The 19,102-nt window shown below is 39.3% G+C and overlaps 2 protein-coding genes across 5 annotated transcripts; one reads left to right on the forward strand and one right to left on the reverse strand.

The window, feature by feature from the left end:
* Positions 1–7,282, reverse strand: LOC125901269 (transmembrane 6 superfamily member 1-like). Of its 3 annotated transcripts, none has more exons than XM_049596876.1 (10): positions 6,511–7,282; positions 6,308–6,411; positions 6,000–6,104; positions 5,820–5,919; positions 5,641–5,723; positions 5,159–5,277; positions 4,958–5,062; positions 4,775–4,867; positions 4,563–4,682; positions 1–632 (listed from the first exon to the last, which is right to left on the reverse strand). In XM_049596876.1, the coding sequence occupies exons 1-10, from the start codon at positions 6,600–6,602 to the stop codon at positions 441–443; spliced, it is 1,113 nt and encodes a 370-aa protein (XP_049452833.1). In that variant the 5' UTR covers positions 6,603–7,282; the 3' UTR covers positions 1–440. The 3 variants fall into 3 exon arrangements, with proteins under 3 accessions (XP_049452833.1, XP_049452844.1, XP_049452854.1); XM_049596887.1 differs by having other exon boundaries at positions 6,000–6,101; positions 6,511–7,271; XM_049596897.1 differs by lacking the exons at positions 6,308–6,411; positions 6,511–7,282 and having other exon boundaries at positions 6,004–6,071.
* A 1,478-nt stretch (positions 7,283–8,760) lies between these two features.
* LOC125906259 (BTB/POZ domain-containing protein 1-like) lies at positions 8,761–18,892 on the forward strand. 2 transcript variants are annotated; one of them, XM_049604763.1, is made up of 8 exons: positions 8,761–9,397; positions 12,082–12,238; positions 15,176–15,281; positions 15,369–15,566; positions 15,749–15,941; positions 16,039–16,126; positions 17,862–18,008; positions 18,114–18,892. In XM_049604763.1, the coding sequence occupies exons 1-8, from the start codon at positions 8,964–8,966 to the stop codon at positions 18,270–18,272; spliced, it is 1,482 nt and encodes a 493-aa protein (XP_049460720.1). In that variant the 5' UTR covers positions 8,761–8,963; the 3' UTR covers positions 18,273–18,892. The 2 variants fall into 2 exon arrangements, with proteins under 2 accessions (XP_049460720.1, XP_049460728.1); XM_049604771.1 differs by having other exon boundaries at positions 15,812–15,941.
* Positions 18,893–19,102: the final 210 nt, after the last annotated feature.

Below are 19,102 nucleotides of genomic sequence, written 5' to 3' on the forward strand. Positions count from 1 at the left end.
GACACTGCAAAGAAACCTCAGTGTCAACAAGGAAGCAGTTTTTGTAACCAAAAAATTACCAAAAAATATACATATACGAGCAGTAAATATTGTCAAGTAGTTTGAATCCCAAACACAAGTTTTAAAGCATTATTGTGTTACTGTGTGAGGGCCTTCCTGTTGCTTCAAACAAACAAACACACTTCCATTCAAATGTATCATATGTTCACATTTTCAAAATAAGCAGCAAAACATAAATGCTAGATGGCACAAACTCTGTTTGACATTTAAGTATTTTTGTCATCTTTCCAATATGTCCACTTAGCCCTCATTAAGGTCAAAGGTGGCATCTCCCTCTCCAAAAATAGCAACTGCTAATAACTGCAAACACAGAGCAGTACTTTGCAAGTACTTCAGCCTTTTACTTAGGCATCCTTGACATTCTTGGCTGTCACATTCCGTCATTCAGTCTTCTTATCTGCCGTTGGTCTGAGGAAGAAGGCAGGTTTGGTGCAGCAGCGGTAGCACAGAGCCTGAGGCACCAGAGCATACAGGATATTGAAAAGCAAGAAAACAGACTGGCCATCTGCAGGGACTCTGTAGGAGAATGGCGTCCGTGTGTGAAGAGATGCGCCAATATGAGTGAACTGTGCCTGTGAAGTGAAGCAGAGAGGGAGGAACAGGAAAATGACAGTGATGAGTAAAGGGTCGCAATTAACTTTTTATGTAACAGCTGCATGATGATGATGTCTCACTGATATCCAAAAACAGACATCAAACTCCTCTTTTATTATACAAAAGCAAAAGTGATTTAGTTTTTAAATAAAATCTTGCTGGGATTTTATGAGGAAATTACCATTTTTATATGAGGGAAAAAATACAAACTAAGATAAAGTCTGACCTTTAATTCAAAGACTGATTTTGTTTTGATGTGTATTTTTCTGTTTGAGTCCTCTTTAGTGAAAGATTTACTTATTTTCCCAGATTTATCATTTTCCTGTAGGCTATTTAAAATGTATTACATTGCATTCTAGTCCAATTAGATCTTGTTTAGAGTTTGTTTCCTTTGTCTCTTCTACAGTTAAAGCTGATTTCTTTGGTTATTGTGCTGAGTGTCAGTGCAAAAGTGTGAATCTAGAGGGAAATAATTGGTGCAATTATTCAAGTGTGCAATATTCTTTTCAGTAGCTTAATTCACTTCATTCTATATTACGCATTTAGTACTTTGTACTTACATACTTAGTATATCACACATATTTTTATATTTTTTTACATATTTAACATACTAGTGTTAATCAGTGTAGCATAATGCACATCTTTTTACATACTTTTATCAACCTTTATATTCATACTTCTTATTTCTACTTTCTTATAATTCTCTATCATGTTTCACAATCTACCCCTATGGATCACTTCTGATTTTTGAAATTTTCTGACACCAAATCCTTGATGCTTGCTGATAAAGGTATCTTATCAAAGTGCTTTGAAGCAATCTTTGACATATCGTTACATTACATTACATTGTTTGCATTTTACAGTTCATACAAAGCAATAATTAAAGGAAAACACAAGTAAAAAAACAACATTAGCCAGGGGTGTCAAACATGTGCCAGAACAGGGGCCAGAACTGACCCACCAAAGGTTCCAATCTGGCCTACTAGATGACTTTGCACACCTAATATTGATTCACATGTGAAGAGGTTTCAAGAGCAATTTAAACAGCGAGTAGATACTTGATGTAAAACACTGCCTCAGAGGCTTTTCCACCCTGACCAGAATACAGCTCTCTGAAATAACAATGAATACTTACTGTGGTCGTATTTAAAGTTATTGAACATTGTGTAAAATATTGTCAACCAGCAGCTTCAATACAAAAGAATCTGTATCAGACTTCTATCTTAAACCTATAAGGGTGGAACCCTGCTGCTGAGGCTCTGATAAAACTTTAGAATTGTGAATGGTCTGTGGGGCAGCGGATGACTTAACTTGCTTCTTCAACAGCTTCCACTTCACTTGGAGTGGAAAACTATGAAAAAAAAAATGTGCATGAAATGACAGTGAGTAATAGACTGACTAAATGTGGAAAAAATGAGACATACTGTTTAATTTGCACATATTTTTCTCAGGATATCGCAGGCTATTCATCATTTGTTTTGTAAACGAATGAACATTTTCAGAATGTGCTTTTTTATACTAAAAAAGGGGAAAAGTTGAAGAGGTTGTTATTTAAACCTATTTATAGGTTATCATGCAATGGTTTTACTGGTCCGGCCCACTTGAGATCAAATCAGGCTGTATGTGGCCCATGATCTAAAAATGAGTTTGACACTTCGACATAAGCTCAGGGGACAATTGTTTTATGGTGGATTGTTCCTTTAATGGACTAATGACCGGTTAAACCTGGATCAATTCTGGTACTGTCACTCCTACTTTAGTATTTTTCAGTCTAACAGACTCTCACCAGTTACCTTTTCATAAAGAAAGAAACTGAGAAAAAAGACACATGGCACGTCTCATAGCAACCACAGCCAGCGGAGCATCAGCTCTCCTATTAATAGCCGAGTTGAACAGCTGACATTTAAGTGAATACCTCCATTACCGCCATTCCTCTTGGTCTGAAGTCAGCGTCTGCCCTTATCCCGCCGATGAGTGACGTGCCAGCCTGCAGCTCAAACACAATAGCTGCTTTGTATTGTTAGGCTCTGATTGGCACACTAGTTGCTCCCACCGCTCTTCACAGTTTCCATCTTTAGATGTAAACAGAGAGCGTATATGACGCTGACTCAGACCATATCTGTTCATGCCAAGCCACTTGTGTTTGACTGCACTGAAGAATAACCTAAACAGAACTCAGTACGCAGTATGCTAGAGGAGTACGTTTGGGAACAGCCTTGACTTGGCCAGATGCCCACTTTCGGTCTTGCATTGATTCCCACATATCGTTCCAGGTAGATATGTCATGTGGGAAAAGATCTTGCCCAGAACTCTTCCCTATGATTACAAACACTACAGTATGTTGATATTTTGGCTATCATTACATCTGTTTTGGTCTATAAAAAGAGTTAGAGATTGATGGCTCAGTATTACCTTCAGTGTAGCTTGGTAATATGTTGTTAAATTAAAGACATCATCTACAGGTTTGGTTTCCTAAATGTTCAGTAATTCTGATAAAATTGACACCTTTAGAAAAATTAATTCACTGGTACATGACAAATAAATGCTTTAGATATCTTTCTGAGACCCGAAGTTTTGTTTGATATGCATTTCCAATTTCTCCGAGCTATTTGGGATCAGTAGGGCCCAATGAATATAAAAAATTAAACATTGCCAATGATAATTAAGTCCCAATATCCTCCAACAGGACAACACTAATGTCATGTCCTCAAACAAGTACTTCCTAATTAACAGTGTCTTAGCTTATTACTGTTGCTTACATTGGTCAAATTTGTTGCCATATCAAACTACAAACATTATTAATTATAAATAAACAAGTTTCAACCATAAAATGTGATCAGGTTTTGGACCTTGTCGACTTTTGTGCTGGGATCGGCTGCAGACTGACTTGGCAGAGATGGCTGCCATCTTGTTTTACGTGGATTAGTGTATTGTGCTCTTACTACCACTAGATGGGATAAATAGTGTCCACGAACAAGGACAACAGGTCTAAGTGAAGTAGAATTAAGTATAAGGTCAAGTTAACCCAAAATGTGATGTCCACATGTGAGGACACAGAGTCTCAGGAGGATATTTTTGTCTTAAAAATAGGTTTTAGGATTTCTTCTTTTACTACAATAATGTAGATAAAAACACAAGATGGCAAGAGTGGATAAAAGTACAAATTAAATATATACAGAGGTTTTATTAAGAAATAATGTTTTCAGAGGAGATTTACAGGTCCAGGTTCTTTACCTTGGAATGAGTTGTTTATATCTACATAAGGAGCGGGTCCTCTCCCATGGAGTTTGCCATGCTCAAGATGGGTTCATGTGGCAGCTGAAGAAGTTCAACCTGCCAAAGATAATGATGGAGCACTTCTGCACTGCCATTACTGAGTCCATCCTCACCTCCTCCATCACCATCTGGTATGCTTTTATCACTGCCAAGGACAAGGGCAGACTGCAGCGTATAATTCACGCTGCTGTGAAGGTGATTGTCTGCAATCTACCGTCCCTCCAGAACCTGAACATTCCCAGGACTCTGAGGCACGCAGGAAAGGTTGTGATCAACCCCTCCCACCCGAGACACAACTGGTTGAACCACTCCCCTCTGGCACAAGGATGTAGGCTGCAGGGCCTGGGACCCCCACAGCTATATTGTACATAATATTTGTTATGTTATTGCATTTGTTTGGTATCATTTTGTAGTTTTTCTTGACTGTTAAAGTCTTCTTCTTTATCTCTACTTCCTTTTATTATGTTATTCTATAGTTATTGTACGGAAACACTGAGGCAAATTCTTTGTAAGAGAAACCCTACTCAGCAATGTCTTTTTCTGATTCGGATTCAGTTTCCAGAGGTTGGTTGAGTGAGGGTTAAAAATACCAAGCACTGACATTAAAGCGAGGAATAACCTGCAGGACGTACCTGTGCCAGTGCCCCCGAGTGTACAAGAGTCAGGTCTGGCATCCACTCACATCCTGGCACCATCAGCCCGTAGAGAGTGATGATGTAGTATGGTCCGGAGTACAGCATGCTCACCAGCATCTGACGAACACGGATAAAATGTATGGCTTCAGAGATTTGAGTAATGACAGTGTCAGTGTGACAGTTTGGTGTTTATAGCTTCGCTGAGTTACCTGTACTTTAGGATAGGCTGAAGGGTCTTTCAGGTAAGGCTCATAATGTTGCGTGTAGCCCTGATACCATTTGCCGGAATAGTCCAGAACAACCTAAAAAAAAAATATACAGACGCACTCTATATATGAAATGTTTTCTCTGCTACCATGCACTGGGCAATTAATCATCTTTAGTTTTCTTACCAGGCCTCTGAAGACACAGAAAGCAAAAGCAGGGATGAGGTAGATGACGAAAAGTAAGTCTTGAGGTCTTTGGAGTATACCTTTTCTTCCATCCCTCTGGATGTCCTGAGAAAAAGCAACAGCATGATATTTAAAACTGCAAACTCTATCACATACGTTCTAGCTCCACATACCAGCTAGTCATTATAATCACTGCCTTACAGTCAACTGAGCGTCCCGTGTGGAGGGCTGGCTGAAGACGCGGAAGCAGGCCCACACAGACACTGCGATATATAACATGTGGAGGAGGAAGAGAGGGGTCACTTGGGTCCCATATTTCCCTGGGAAAAGACAAAACAACATAATATCTCACTGTGGGGAGACACAAAGCAAAACACACAAAGACCAGTGGTTCCCAACTGGTGGGTCGTGGTCCAAAAGTGGGTCATGGGTCCATGCCAAATGGACCACAAATGACTCACAATTGACAAACTAGCCCGATAACATGGCCAAACGCAAGTATGATACTGAATGTATTCAACTGTGTGGACCTTGAAGCAGTGACTAAGGAGAAATCTGGACCAGCTGGGAACTGCTGTCCTAGACTACATTGTAGTTTTCTCAGAGGAGGTATGTACAGGGGGTTACACAGGCTACCCTACACTAGACAGCTAAAAGCAACCCATTATTTTTAGTGTACTCACCCACAGCATTCCCAAGAATGTAGACTATGGCACGCATGAGAAAAGATCCCACCCAGTAGAGTCCAATGGCTCGGTAACTGTCCCTGTGCAAGGCATGAAACACAGCCATTGTCAAAGTTAGACAAACACGTAGATAGATAGACAGATAGATAGATAGAGGCGGATATATTATATCTTACCCCCATGTGATTGCAGCAATCATGAGCAAATACATGAGGTAATGTACACAACCATCCCAATAGGAGATCATGTGCCCATGTGCTGTATTGATGTGTGGATCTGCCTGAAACACAGGGTAGATTTATCAGCACAAATGTGTGCAATGCAGGACAACACAACCAAGACTCGCAACCCAACACTTGCCTCTCTGAGGTAAAACGTCACAAATCCATCAATGATGTTGTCCTGCTCCAGCCCGATGATCAGATTCACCACACTGAGGAATGCAAACACTGCATAGACTGCTGGGAAACATGCATACTTTAGTTTTATCTGAGTAAAACTGCACAAAATAACACATAACTTCCTTTATTTTGATTAAAAGTCAGACAGGACATTAAGATGTATGGCCAATGATTTAATTTTAAATCAATATTTCTCATTTACGACTACAAAAATTAAAAAATGCTTTGGTCTTTACAAGGAACGTGCATTTGTGTATTCATACCATAGAAAAGAGGATCTGCTGGAGCCTTCTTCTTGAGCATACAACTCACTGAAATGGCCAGGATGATGACTGTTGAACACCCAGCGAATAGGAAGGCTTCAGCACTAAATGCAATGTAAAAAACAATTCATACGTATTTTTAAAAATCTGACAAGTAATCTTTGCATTGTAAGTAATAAAATAAAAGGCTTATTGTCACTCACCTGTTGCTGTAAATGAGGGAATTAAATAAATAGCAGATGGGGATGGACATCAGGGAGAGCACGAACACTCCCGTACCTGCAGACGCGCTCATTGCGGACCAGGTTTGAGCGATTTGTCTTGTAGGAGAATTGGAAATGTAAAACCAATCAGCCACTGAACTCTCTCCTTTTGAGTCTGCCAGCCATGTCTGAAGGAAGGAGGGGAAAGTCACGATGTGTCCAACAATGTAAGCAAGGTAAGGTACAAACTCATTCAGCTGCAGCAGGCATGCTCTGTCTTGCTCTTCTGGTCTTTCTCGCTTCCACACTCTTGCCTCTGTCTCTCTTCCTCTACCTCTCTGCCTCCTACCTTCACACACACACACACACACACACACACACACACACACACACACACACACACACACACACACACACACACACACACACTTGACCGGCTGTGACGGAGCGTCTTATCGCAGCTGTATGTGATAGACGAGCTTGCATTATAGTGTTAGAATGACTATAATTGGTTTATTTTTTTTATCATTATCATCTGTAAATAGACTCTGAAGGTTTGTTTATGTTCTTCAGTGAAAGTGAAAACTCTGACACCTGGCGGCCGATTGAAGAACTTCAAGCAGGAAGCAGGATGTAATACTTAATTTAAACAACAAGCAAATGATTTTAATTATAAATATAAATGTAAAACGTGTTTATCGCATGTGTGTACTTTTACATATATCATTGATGCATATAATATGTTCATTATCTGATTTAGAGATAAATAAATTCAATAAATTATTGAATAAAAATGTAGTTTATATGGTGGTCACCAAAAGTGATTAGAATCTGTTGAAATTTGAAAGGGCACTACTTTTATTATTTTCAATACAGTTCATACAGATGCAAAGCCTATATATTATTGTTGACGTGTTTGTTTATTTATGCTATGTATTATTATTATTAGATAACAACAACTTTAAAAGTTAGTTTAAAAAATAGTGTATATAGCCTAGATTATATAAAACTTTTCCTTTCTTTCTATGCAATCATGAAAATATACGACTGTTTATCCTCATTCTTCCTCGTCCATATATCAAATTCTTATTATGGCAAAATCGTCCATCCACAAATGTTAAAATATTAACAAAACAAACATTTCTTCGTCTCACATTTGAAGGAAACAGGACATTATATTGCCACTATCTTACCCTCCCTAAATAATAAAGTCAAAAAAATGTATACGCTGTACTGTATTTGTAATGTACATCACATCTTTATCTTGATAGTTCGATTATTTTGTTATTTATTTATTCTTCCTTTGTTTTAAGTCCTAATTGCATATTTAGTGCCTTTCTGCTCTCTCTCTTGTCACTTTCGTTTGTTTGTCTTATTTTATTGCAAAATCAAATCTTAATTTACAAATAAAAACAAACTTTGCTTTGGTGCACACTGACATAAATGGGCCATTATATTGCTACTGTCTCAGCCCCCTTAAATAAGAAAGTTAAAATATTTTATACTGTATTTAACATGTACATCATATCTTTATCTAGATATTTATTTATTAATTTATTAATTAATTTGTCCTTTGTTTTGAGTCTTAATCACGTATATAGTGTCTTTTATGCTCTCTTCTTGTCACTTTTGTTTGTTTGTCTTATTTTATAGCAAAATGAAATGTTAATTTACTAATAAAATCAAACTTTGCTTTGCTGCACATTGAAGTAAATGGGCCATCACATTGTTACTCTCTCATCTTCCTTAAATAAGAAAGTTAAAACATTTTATACTGTATTTGTAATGTACATCACATTTTTATGACCAGATTATTATTATTCTTTCTTTCTTCTTCTTTTTTTTGTATTGAGTCTTTATTGCGTATATATTGCCCTTTTTGGCCTGTTTCTTGTCACTTTGGTTTATTTATTTTATCAAAGCAAAATTAAATGTCAATTAACCATTTTGCATTTAAAGTGCTATTTTATATTTGGAGTAAATGAAACATTATATCATCTTCCTTAAATAAGACAGTCGAAACATGTTACACTGTATTTGTAATAGCTGTATATTATATATATTGTACATATATATGGTGTATAATTATTATTATTATTATTTAGTCAACATAACTTTTTATTATATATTTGAGTTTTTATTTCGTATGTAAATTTTTCTCTTTTTTTCTTGTTACTGCATTTTTGTTGCTCTTGACCTCAGCAATAAAGTTTAATTTTAAAAAAACAAAACAAAAAAAACGTGTTTTGAAGGAAGTGTGCGCCTGCGTCATTTCTGGAGAGACGCAGCTAGCAGGTAAAGTTAGCTAGCTAGCTAAACATCAAAGAATATGGCGTCCGCCGCGATGGATACCACGTAAATAAACACCGACACAGACGCTGCGGTCGGTGTAACGTTACTTCCGTGTGTCGTTAACGGCGCATCGTAGAATAAAGAAATAGAGGCGTGCCGTTATGGCGACCGGGAGCAGCGGCGGCGGCAGCTTAGCGTCAAACCATGACGGTCAGGAGACAGCATCCAACTCGGTTCAGTCGGTTCAGTCTGGATCCGCCGCAGCCGTGCTCTCTAACGTGCCAGCTTCCTCCGGTCCTGCCCGGTCCGCCTCCCCGCCTGTGCTCGGCCTTCACCGGGAGCCCATGTACAACTGGCAGGCGACAAAGAGCTCCCTGAAGGAGCGCTTCGCCTTCCTTTTCAACAACGAGCTGCTCAGCGACGTCAGGTTCATCGTGGGGAAGGGCAGACAGGCCCAGAGGATACCGGCCCACAAATTCGTCCTGGCCGCTGGCAGTGCCGTGTTTGATGCCATGTTTAATGGAGGGATGGCCACGACCTCGGCTGAGATAGAGCTGCCTGATGTGGAGCCAGCAGCCTTCCTCGCCCTGCTCAGGTATGACAGGTGGTCACCATGGTACATCCCGCCGTACATCCCAGTGCTCCCAGTGTCCCATGTTCGCGATAAAACGTTACATTAATGTTGTACGAGATGGAAGCTTCAGCTGCAGTTTGAATGGTAGAAATCCGCCCTTGCAGTCTGGAAATATCAAGATAAAACTGGTTTACCAGCAAAATTAAAGGCACACGTTTCAAGAGATAGGTGATGGGTGATTTCAACACTCTGACCCAGGGAAACATACACTGCTGAGAACATAAAACCCTTTATACGGTCTTATTTATGTGCCATATTTAGAATATATTAAGTTGGGGACCATAGGATCCTAGGAACCGGATACATTACACCCCAATTAGTGGTTTATCAGCAACATCCAGCTTCAGCTACATTTGAAGGAGAGTATAATTTAGTTATTGCACTGTACACTGGGCACAACAAAATGGATACACCCTGACAGTAACTGTGGATAGATTTGATAGTATAGCCTTCAGATCATTAGATTTAAAAGCAGTACTAAGTATAGTATAGTACAGTGCAGAGCTGAATTAATTAGTCCATTAATGCATTAGTAGCTGATCAACAACCAAGTAATTTGCAGTTATTCTGATAATCAATAACTGTTAGTCTTTTTTTCTGAAGCTAAAATGGCTCATAGGCTCTGATTCTGCTACTTATTTCATGCAATGGTGATTATGTCTAACTTAAAAAATGTCACCTTGGGCATTTGTCACAATCTTCTGACAATTTATAGACCAAAAATCAATAATTTAATCAAGAAAGAATAAGTGGATACATCTATAATGAATGTCATCATTAGTTGATTTGTCTTTTGTGCCTGAATATGGGCTAGTGAGATTTTTAATTGGGACATTTTGCACGGACACCCCTGGATTAGTGAGGTGTAATCTTTATTATGTATTACCGATTCATTTTTAATTTGTCAAAACAGTGTAATATTTTTCATACTTCATGTTTTCTGTGGATCTTTAAAAGTCTTAAAGGGCATTGAATTTATTAATCTAAAAATATGGCTTCAAATGGTATGAAAATGTCTTAAATCAATCTTTCAAAAATCTTATAAATGGTAGGATATAGGAAGTCGTAGTATTGTTATTCTTAGTTTTACACTGTATTTTAAAATCTTAAAATAATCAAGTCTTTTTTTTTCATAATTTACTGACTACCTCTCACATTAACATCACGTCAGCATAACAGGACCAACAACACTCATATATGTTTGTGTCTGAAATTCGCAGAGCAGAGGATCCACGATCTGCTACCCAGCTGCCACTTCACCCTGGGGAAGTGTAAATTTTATGAATACTGAGATTTTGCAGCATCGCTAAAACCGCTACCGTCAGTGCACACCAAGCTCTTTGTAATTTATGATGAAAGTTTTTCACACTACATACAGTGGAATCCCACAGGCAGAGTGAGAAACGCAAAATCACCAAAAAAAAACCAACTCACTAACAAATGCAACTTTTTCCCATTTCTGTACTACCCTCATCTCCGCCACAAGACTAGTCATGTTACATGTTACAACATTTGGGCAAAATTGTCCCTTATCTCTTTTTTTCCCTTTAATCTCGATTATTGTGAAATGTGTCTTCAATTTCAGTCCAAGTGGCGTTAAAAAGTCAAAGCAAGTCTTAAATCTAACTTGCCTTCAGCTGCAGGAACCCTGTGCTCAGTACACATTGTTCCTGTTGCACAGGGAAGGACGGTCTGTTAAATAACAAACATATTGTCGGGTGAAAAACATTGTGTGTGGAGCTGTATGTGAAACAGAGTTTAGCCAAAAGTCAAAGATCTCTGTGTGCACAGGAATGTTCAGATACAGTAGCAGCAGTTTCAGGGACAGGCAGGTGCCGTGTGATTTAGATGAGACTGAAGATGAAGTCAGTTTCATGTTTTACTGCTCAATGATGTTGATTTTAAGGGCTGCAGTTTGTGTCAAGTTCATACTAAAAGAAACTTAAGCTGTTTTTTGTGTTGCTGATTTTATTTGTAGAGAACGAGACAGGAGAAAAAGCTCTGTGTTTGCAGTGTAACACAAGTTATGTTAATGTCAGTATTTTATATTTTGGCGTTTTTCAGTCCATGTGTGTGACTAATGTGCAGCCCTAGTACACTGTACTTTCAGAATATTTTTCCCACATGGTTTTTAGACCTAGGTATCCTCAGAAATGTTTTTGAGTGCATTACCGTAACACTTAGCGACCACTCAAAGTGCTTTACAACAAAAGCAACACTTACTCACCTGTGGTCAAAGCCACTGTGCAAGATAAACATTCACATTTTCACATGCACACTCACAAGCAGGGACTGACAAGTGCTAAAGGACACTTTGACATGTAGTGTACAGGTTTAATAAGAGAAAGGAATTGTCAAATTTTCTGAAGACAAGCAGCTGTATCTCAAATTGGCGAAATGATGATGTGTCTGTCTGATAAGAGAGTAAGTAAACAAGACTATAAATCAGTCTGACAGTTTTCAATTCTCAGTGCGACAGACAGATTGAGCAGAAAGAACTACTGAGGCTTTTTAAGGAACACCGACTTTTTTAACGGCATCATCTCCACTGTGTAAATGAATTTCTGCTTTAGCTGTGATCATGCTGCAGATAACAGGCTGAATACCTGACATGACCGTACGTGTGTTTTGGTTCCTCTGTGCAGGTTCCTATATTCTGACGAGGTCCACATTGGACCGGAGACTGTGATGACGACCCTGTACACGGCCAAGAAGTACGCGGTCCCTGCTCTGGAGAGTCACTGTGTGGAGTTTCTCACCAAGCACCTCAGAGCCGACAACGCGTTCATGCTTCTCACTCAGGTTACTGTCACGTCCGCTTTATAGCACATCAGGGTTATTACAGTTAACTAAAAACTAAAACTAGGTGTGAAAAAACATTTTAGGTAGCTGAAGTTAAAATAAAAACTAGACTTGACAACAAAACTAAAACTTTAAAGATATTTTTGGGGGCATTTTGCCTTTTAATGGACAGGACAGGTAAGCATGAAAGGGGGAGAGAGAGGGGGGGATGACATGCAACAAAGGGCCACAGGCTGGATTCGAACCTGGGCCGCTGTGGCAACAGCCTTGTACACGGGGCACCTGCTCTACCCACTAAGCCACCAACGCCCCAACAAAACTAAAAACTAAAAAAAAATGTTGTTCACTTTCAAAACTAACTAAAATGTGATAAAGAATGTACAAGATATTTCTTAAGTTTTAGTCGTCGGTTTGGTCAAATTTTGTCAACACAAGCATCAGGAGGCATTTGTGCATACGTATATTGAGACTAGTATGTCTACATGACTGTGCCTCTGAACACCCCACGTATTGTAATTAAAGAACTAAACCTAATACTGAAACTAATAAAATTAAAAAAATTTAAACAATAAAAACAAAACTGAAATGAGCAAACTCACTCTGGATAAAAAACTGAAACTAAACTGAATTAAAAACAAAAAATATACCCGAAATAAAAATAGAAACTGGTGAAAAATACAAAACTAAAATAAGACTGTAGTACATACATGATACTTGAACTGTCTGGCATTAACCTTTACGACCGCACGGACTCCGCTCCGTGCACCAGTGACTGCTCGGCATGTATTTTTCACATCGCGGGGATTTTTCACGGACATTTTTACAGGAAACTACAACGCGGAAGTGTGCTTGACTGTGGAAGCCCGAATGACTGCGGACATTCCTCGCAGAGTCCATTCCGCTTATAGTATGCCCAAGTATGTTTGGGCCTGTAGTCTCTGCATGTTTCTCCTGTTTGTAGAAGAGCATCAAACTAGCTGGTAGCCCATCTCACACCGCTGTAGCAAAACTATACTGCCCTCGTGCAGTTAGGAGCTGAATTGCATGTCAAATAAAGGGGGGAAATAAGACGGCGAATAGTAATAGTTGCATTAAAAAATCGATTTTTCAAAAATAAAACGACAATTCGAAAATCGTGACCCATCCCTAGTTTGAAGAAAGGTATTCGCACATCCAACTTTCTCAGATGCTGGGGCGTTGGAAAATATCACTCGAGTTTTAGTGACACTAATATTTCGGTCCTCTTGGATGTTAACTCGTGTTCAACACTTGGTTAATCACTCTAGACGAAGGTCCAGGAGGGCCAAAATCAAGTGTTGAACTCCGAAATGTTGGTGTGATAAGTGGTGAATCTAAGCAACAGCAGTGTGCGGCAGTTTCTGTTCAAAGACTTTATCCAAATTACTTAATTCATATTTATCTCTTTAGCCCCAGAGATATTAGATATACAGACACATTCAGATACTTTTACAGTTTTCATGTGCAGAGGTCACTGGATCCACTTTCTATCAAAGAAGTAGTCCCTATAAAAACCATTAACATTGATTTCTGGTGATTATCCAGACCAACTGCGGCATTATTTCTGTAAACACAAATTGCTCTTCAGTTTTCCACATGAAATATTTTGATGTTTTGAGCGGCACTAATAAAATGCCAATTAACCTCAGTGTTACTGGGATGGCAGCAGAAACTGTTTGGCCAGACACCACCAGGGGGAAGTGAGAAAATACATTCACAGTGTTTCAGGTAAACTCACCCAAAAGGCACCAAAATAAGAGGATTTGACAGCAGAGCAGCGATACAGGGTTTCAATAACAGCTTGGGCTGTTTTTTAAGAGTGTTTCCTGGAGCAGTATAGGAAATAATGTAATAATAGTTTTGCCCTTTTTGTTTCATCTGCTGGAGACTGACAGCAGCCCGTACAGTGGAGCCATTTTTCTTTCTCTGTACCTTCATCAGACCGTCTCCCAGCCATTGATGGTTGTGTTTTTATGACATTAGCGTTTCTATTTTTGGTTTATGCTGCCATTTGTTTGGGTTCAGCATTCTGTCCTGATGCTTCAGGCTGCATGCTCAGCTGCTTTCTCATCAGAAACCACTCCCTGTTTTTTCCCCTTTAACAACACAGCAACATAAAGAACTGTCATCTGAAAACCACCTAAAGCAACCCAGAGAAATGAGACAGTGTGGTCTCAATTACCAGGGTCAATACTCGGTTATTCATTTAAATTTCATCAGAATTTTATGAAGTTTGTTTAAGCAATGTATTTGCCAAAAAGGATTTATTAGTCATGAATTTATGAGACTTAATTATGACTTAATGACCATATTATTTCCTCCAACATGTGTTTGTTTGATCTTACATAATGTTTAGTAAATTAAGATGATGATTTTTTTCCTTTTACAGCTTTTTAAAAATATTTTGATGCATGAAATGACAAATACAGACCAGAGGTGTGGACTCCAATCAGACTGAGTCTCTAATGCAATGACTTTTAGCCCAGTTCAGACCAAAGAGTCGTGACAAGGGGAGTTGAAACAGGCAACTACCTGCAATAAAATCCTGCCAGTTCACACCAATGCAACTAGATGAGATGGTGTATCATCTCTATGCAACAACTCTCTGTACTTCTGTTCTGTTTTCCAGCTTTTCAGGTTTATTTTGTGGCTGAATATAATCTGTAGCTTCTTAAAGTATGAATGAGGATAGTGTTAGTGAGATACTGGCTACAGTTGCATTTGTAGTAGTGATGAAATGGTGAAAAACAGAAACAAAACAAGCATCAGATGGACTGTATTTGAAATGAATATGTTATATATTCACTGTCTTTACTTGAGACTTGAGATGTACTTGTGACTTGCAAAACAATGACTTGGTCCCACCTCTGGTATCATCTAATAGATATTAATGTGGCTTCTTTTGTGCTTTCGTTACAGGCAAGGTTATTCGATGAGCCTCAGCTTGCCAGTCTCTGCTTAGACACCATAGACAAAAGCACTGCGGACGCAATAAACGCTGAGGGCTTTACAGATATTGACCTCGGTATGTGAGACTCCTTGACCAAATATTTCCTTTTCTTTAGCTGTTTGGATGTGAAATGACAATTATTCTGTGTGTTTGTATGTGTAGATACTTTATGTGCAGTGCTACAAAGAGACACACTCAGCATCAGGGAGAACCGCCTGTTTGGGGCAGTGGTACGCTGGGCGGAGGCCGAGTGTTACAGACAACAGCTTCCCCCAACCTCGGAGAACAAACAGAAGGTTCTGGGGAAAGCCCTCCCGCTCATCCGCTTCCCGCTCATGACTGTTGAAGAGTTTGCTGCAGGTAAGTGCACCACACAAATAGAGCTCGTTTCTCTTACTGTAATGGTACTTTTTTTTTTTTACTTTTTTTTTCTCTCTCAACACTGTACTGACCTTGTGAGCCAAACATATTCGTCATGTTCCTGATGTGTCCATACAATTCAAACCACAGAAACCAGCTTGATATTCTTTCTTGTGCAACAGGGCCTGCCCAGTCTGGAATATTGTTCGATCGGGAGGTGGTAAATCTGTTTTTACACTTTACAGTAAACCCCAAACCACGGGTCGACTACATCGACAGGCCCCGCTGCTGCCTCAGGGGGGAGGAGTGCAGCATTAATAGATTCCAGCAGGTTGAGAGTCGATGGGGGTACAGTGGTACCAGCGACAGAATCAGGTGAGATGACGAGTATCGGTGGTCAGTCGTTAATCTGAACTCAAGTACAGTTACAGTTTTTGTCTAATTGTCTCTGTGTGTCTGTCTTCTTCTGTAGATTCAATGTTAACAGAAGAATATCCATAGTGGGTTTTGGCCTGTATGGTTCAATACATGGACCCACTGACTATCAGGTCAACATACAGGTAACTTTTAGCATTAAGGCATAAGTCAGTGTGTTTGTGATGGAGAGTGAGAATATAAACGTGTATTTCTACTCCTTTTTTCATTTTTTTCATTTAACAAAAAAGGCAACTGTCTCAAAAGTACAATGTAATAGCAAAATCAACAAAGCTCTGCAGCTACGCAGGGTATTTCTAAAACACAGTGTATAGACTCATACAAAAGTAATCCCTTTCAATCATCACTCATGACCCAATAGAGGTGTGTGGCTCCCTTTTGAGAGGATTTTCGCATTTTTCTTCTCAACTAGTATTGATCGATGTACAGGTGAGGTCGGCACAAGCAAGCCCTCAGAAACAGTGCTTGACTTTGAAGCCAATTTGTCATAGTGACCAAACTGTGGATTTACAACTTCGAGGTCTGTCACGTGATGCCATGGGGCCCAGAAAGACGTTTTCCCATAGGCTTAAAATGTGAAAGAGATGTCCATTATTCAGTTGATACATTTTTTTGAGCAACAACCTCTGATTTAACTATTGGAATTTGATCCATTTAGTCCAATAACATTTCAGTGTTGTTTCAGTATCCCAAATTCATGATCGCAGAGGGTTATTATTATTCATTTTACACCAGAGAAGTTGTACCTTTTTGGCTTCAAGTGCCACTAACCAACTTTTATAGGATCTAACAGGGCCCCGCCTCCAATGCTGTATCTACGTCCATGCGGAGTCGGGACTTAATAGAAAGGGAGCGTCCAGGTGCCGACTCTAGGGATGAGGTTTATCTGTATGCCAGCCCTAAAGTTAACATAGCCCTGGTTCCCTTGACAAAATGCCAGCAGTGTTTTATGCTTAGATTTTGAGTATTGCAGAAAATAAGCTCTGTGACAAACTAAGTTTATGATACTTTCATGTTTTGTTCAGAAAGATAGTCCTAACAAATAAACACCACTGTTAGGATTTTTGAAGCATAAATGCAATCTCAGTTGGCTGTAAACAAACTACGCCACGCTCACATGACTTCAGCATCGCCACGACAATGAGGTAGCAAAGCCGTGTTGGGCATTATGATGTTCTGTTGCCTCATTGAGCCACCGCCTTTTTAAGATATTTAATAGCTTCAAAATTCTTGAATTGAAAATTCAAGCTTGCGTTAATCACAGACCTTTTTTCAGATATCTAACCTAAAATCTATTGACCTTGAGACGAGGGAACCGGAAGTGCTATAATCCTGACTCATATTTGGGTTTTAGGACTTATTCCTGCAGCACTGTGTCACTGCAAACACCTCAGATTTGTTCAGTGATTTAAATGTCAACCGTCAGTTTACAGAAATAACTCTTAAAGCCTAAAATGTCACAGTACTTTATTGATGTGAAGATTACAGTTTGTTGATTTATGGGCCACCCTGGTGATCTAGAGTTTCAAGACACTGAGCATGTAATCACAACAACATCCCCATGCTTCAGGTATGACCTTTGTTGCACGTCATCCTTTCCTTCTCCCTAATTTCCTGTCAGAAAATACACGAGTCAGTGAACGCAGGATTGACCTCTCATGCTCTCTACCTTTGACGTTTGAGCACAGTGCAGTATATAGTGGGTAATAAATTATTTCTGGCGCAGGCAATACTTTCAGATACCAACCATAAAAGTACATTAGCACACAGCACCCTGCCACCTGTTTTTTAACAGCTTAAAGTTGTTTATTTGTTTGCACCTTGTTGTTCATTCACTAAAGGCATTGAATTGTTCTGCAGATTTTAGAGAGCGACAAACGCATTACACTGGGGCAGAACGACACAGGTTTCAACTGTGACGGCACAGCGAACACGTTCAGAGTGATGTTCAAAGAGCCTGTGGAAATCCTACCCAATGTCAGCTACACTGCATGTGCCACCTTAAAGGTCAGTCTCAACTTGCTGTGTATTAAATTATGTCCTAATGTGCATAAGTTATCTGTTCAAACCCAGATTAGGATTGATCTAAAATCTTTTTATTGTATATCTCAGGGCCCAGACTCCCATTATGGCACCAAAGGGTTGAAGAAAGTGACCCAAGAATCAGCAACGGGGACCAAGACTACATTTTTCTTTTTTAGCTCACCAGGAAATAACAATGGTACATCTGTGGAGGACGGGCAGATACCAGAGATCATCTACTACACCTAGACTTAACACAGTGTCATGCAGGTACACTGAACCAGAGAGACCTCAGACTGCTGGGAAGACTGGACTGCTGGAGACAAACGTAGTGCCTCGTGATCCCTCGGAATGAAGAATGTGTGTGTTTGAGAGTGTGTATATATGCTGTACGTGCGTATCTGTCTATACAGTAGTGGTGTACGGACACGAGCAAGAATGTGGAAACAAGCGGAGTTGTGGGGAAAAAAATCACAGCTCTGGTGTGAAATAAGCTTTTTAGGGCATAAACTGTATCATCAGCTGTACATGATCTAAAAACTGACGTCCTGTCTGTGTGTCGTTGTCATTACGCTGCCAGTGCAGGAGTTAATCCTGTACGAGTCAAACTCCAGAGACAGCTACCATTTGTTGGTCGGCGCCATTTCGTTTTGTTATTTTCTCAGTTTTTGCTGATGCATTTACCGAAAGTATAATGTTTGCATATTTTTTATTGTGCGCTTTTATCATCTATTCAGCAAGTGTCTTTTGTTTTTGCATCGTATTAAGGATCCATGTGTGTTATGTAACTTTGCCAGTGGTACATGCTGTAATTTATGACTTCATGTTTGCTTAGCACTTCATTAAAATGTAAAAAAAAAATGAACACTAAAGGACTTTAATGGGTAAGTCATTTATGTATCATTCCTCTTTCTGTCAGTAGGTGATGCCAAATATTCCATACTGCCAACTACTAAACAGCTTATATGGGGAGTATCAGCTGTTCCCAACATGGCAGTTAAATCTGAGGAGTTAAGTGGTGATCAACGGGATACGAAAGGAAAATTATTTCTGTTACACAAATATTTTAATTTGCCTCT

Source organism: Epinephelus fuscoguttatus, linkage group LG2 (genome assembly GCF_011397635.1).
Source record: "Epinephelus fuscoguttatus linkage group LG2, E.fuscoguttatus.final_Chr_v1".
Taxonomy (NCBI): Eukaryota; Metazoa; Chordata; class Actinopteri; order Perciformes; family Serranidae; genus Epinephelus; species Epinephelus fuscoguttatus.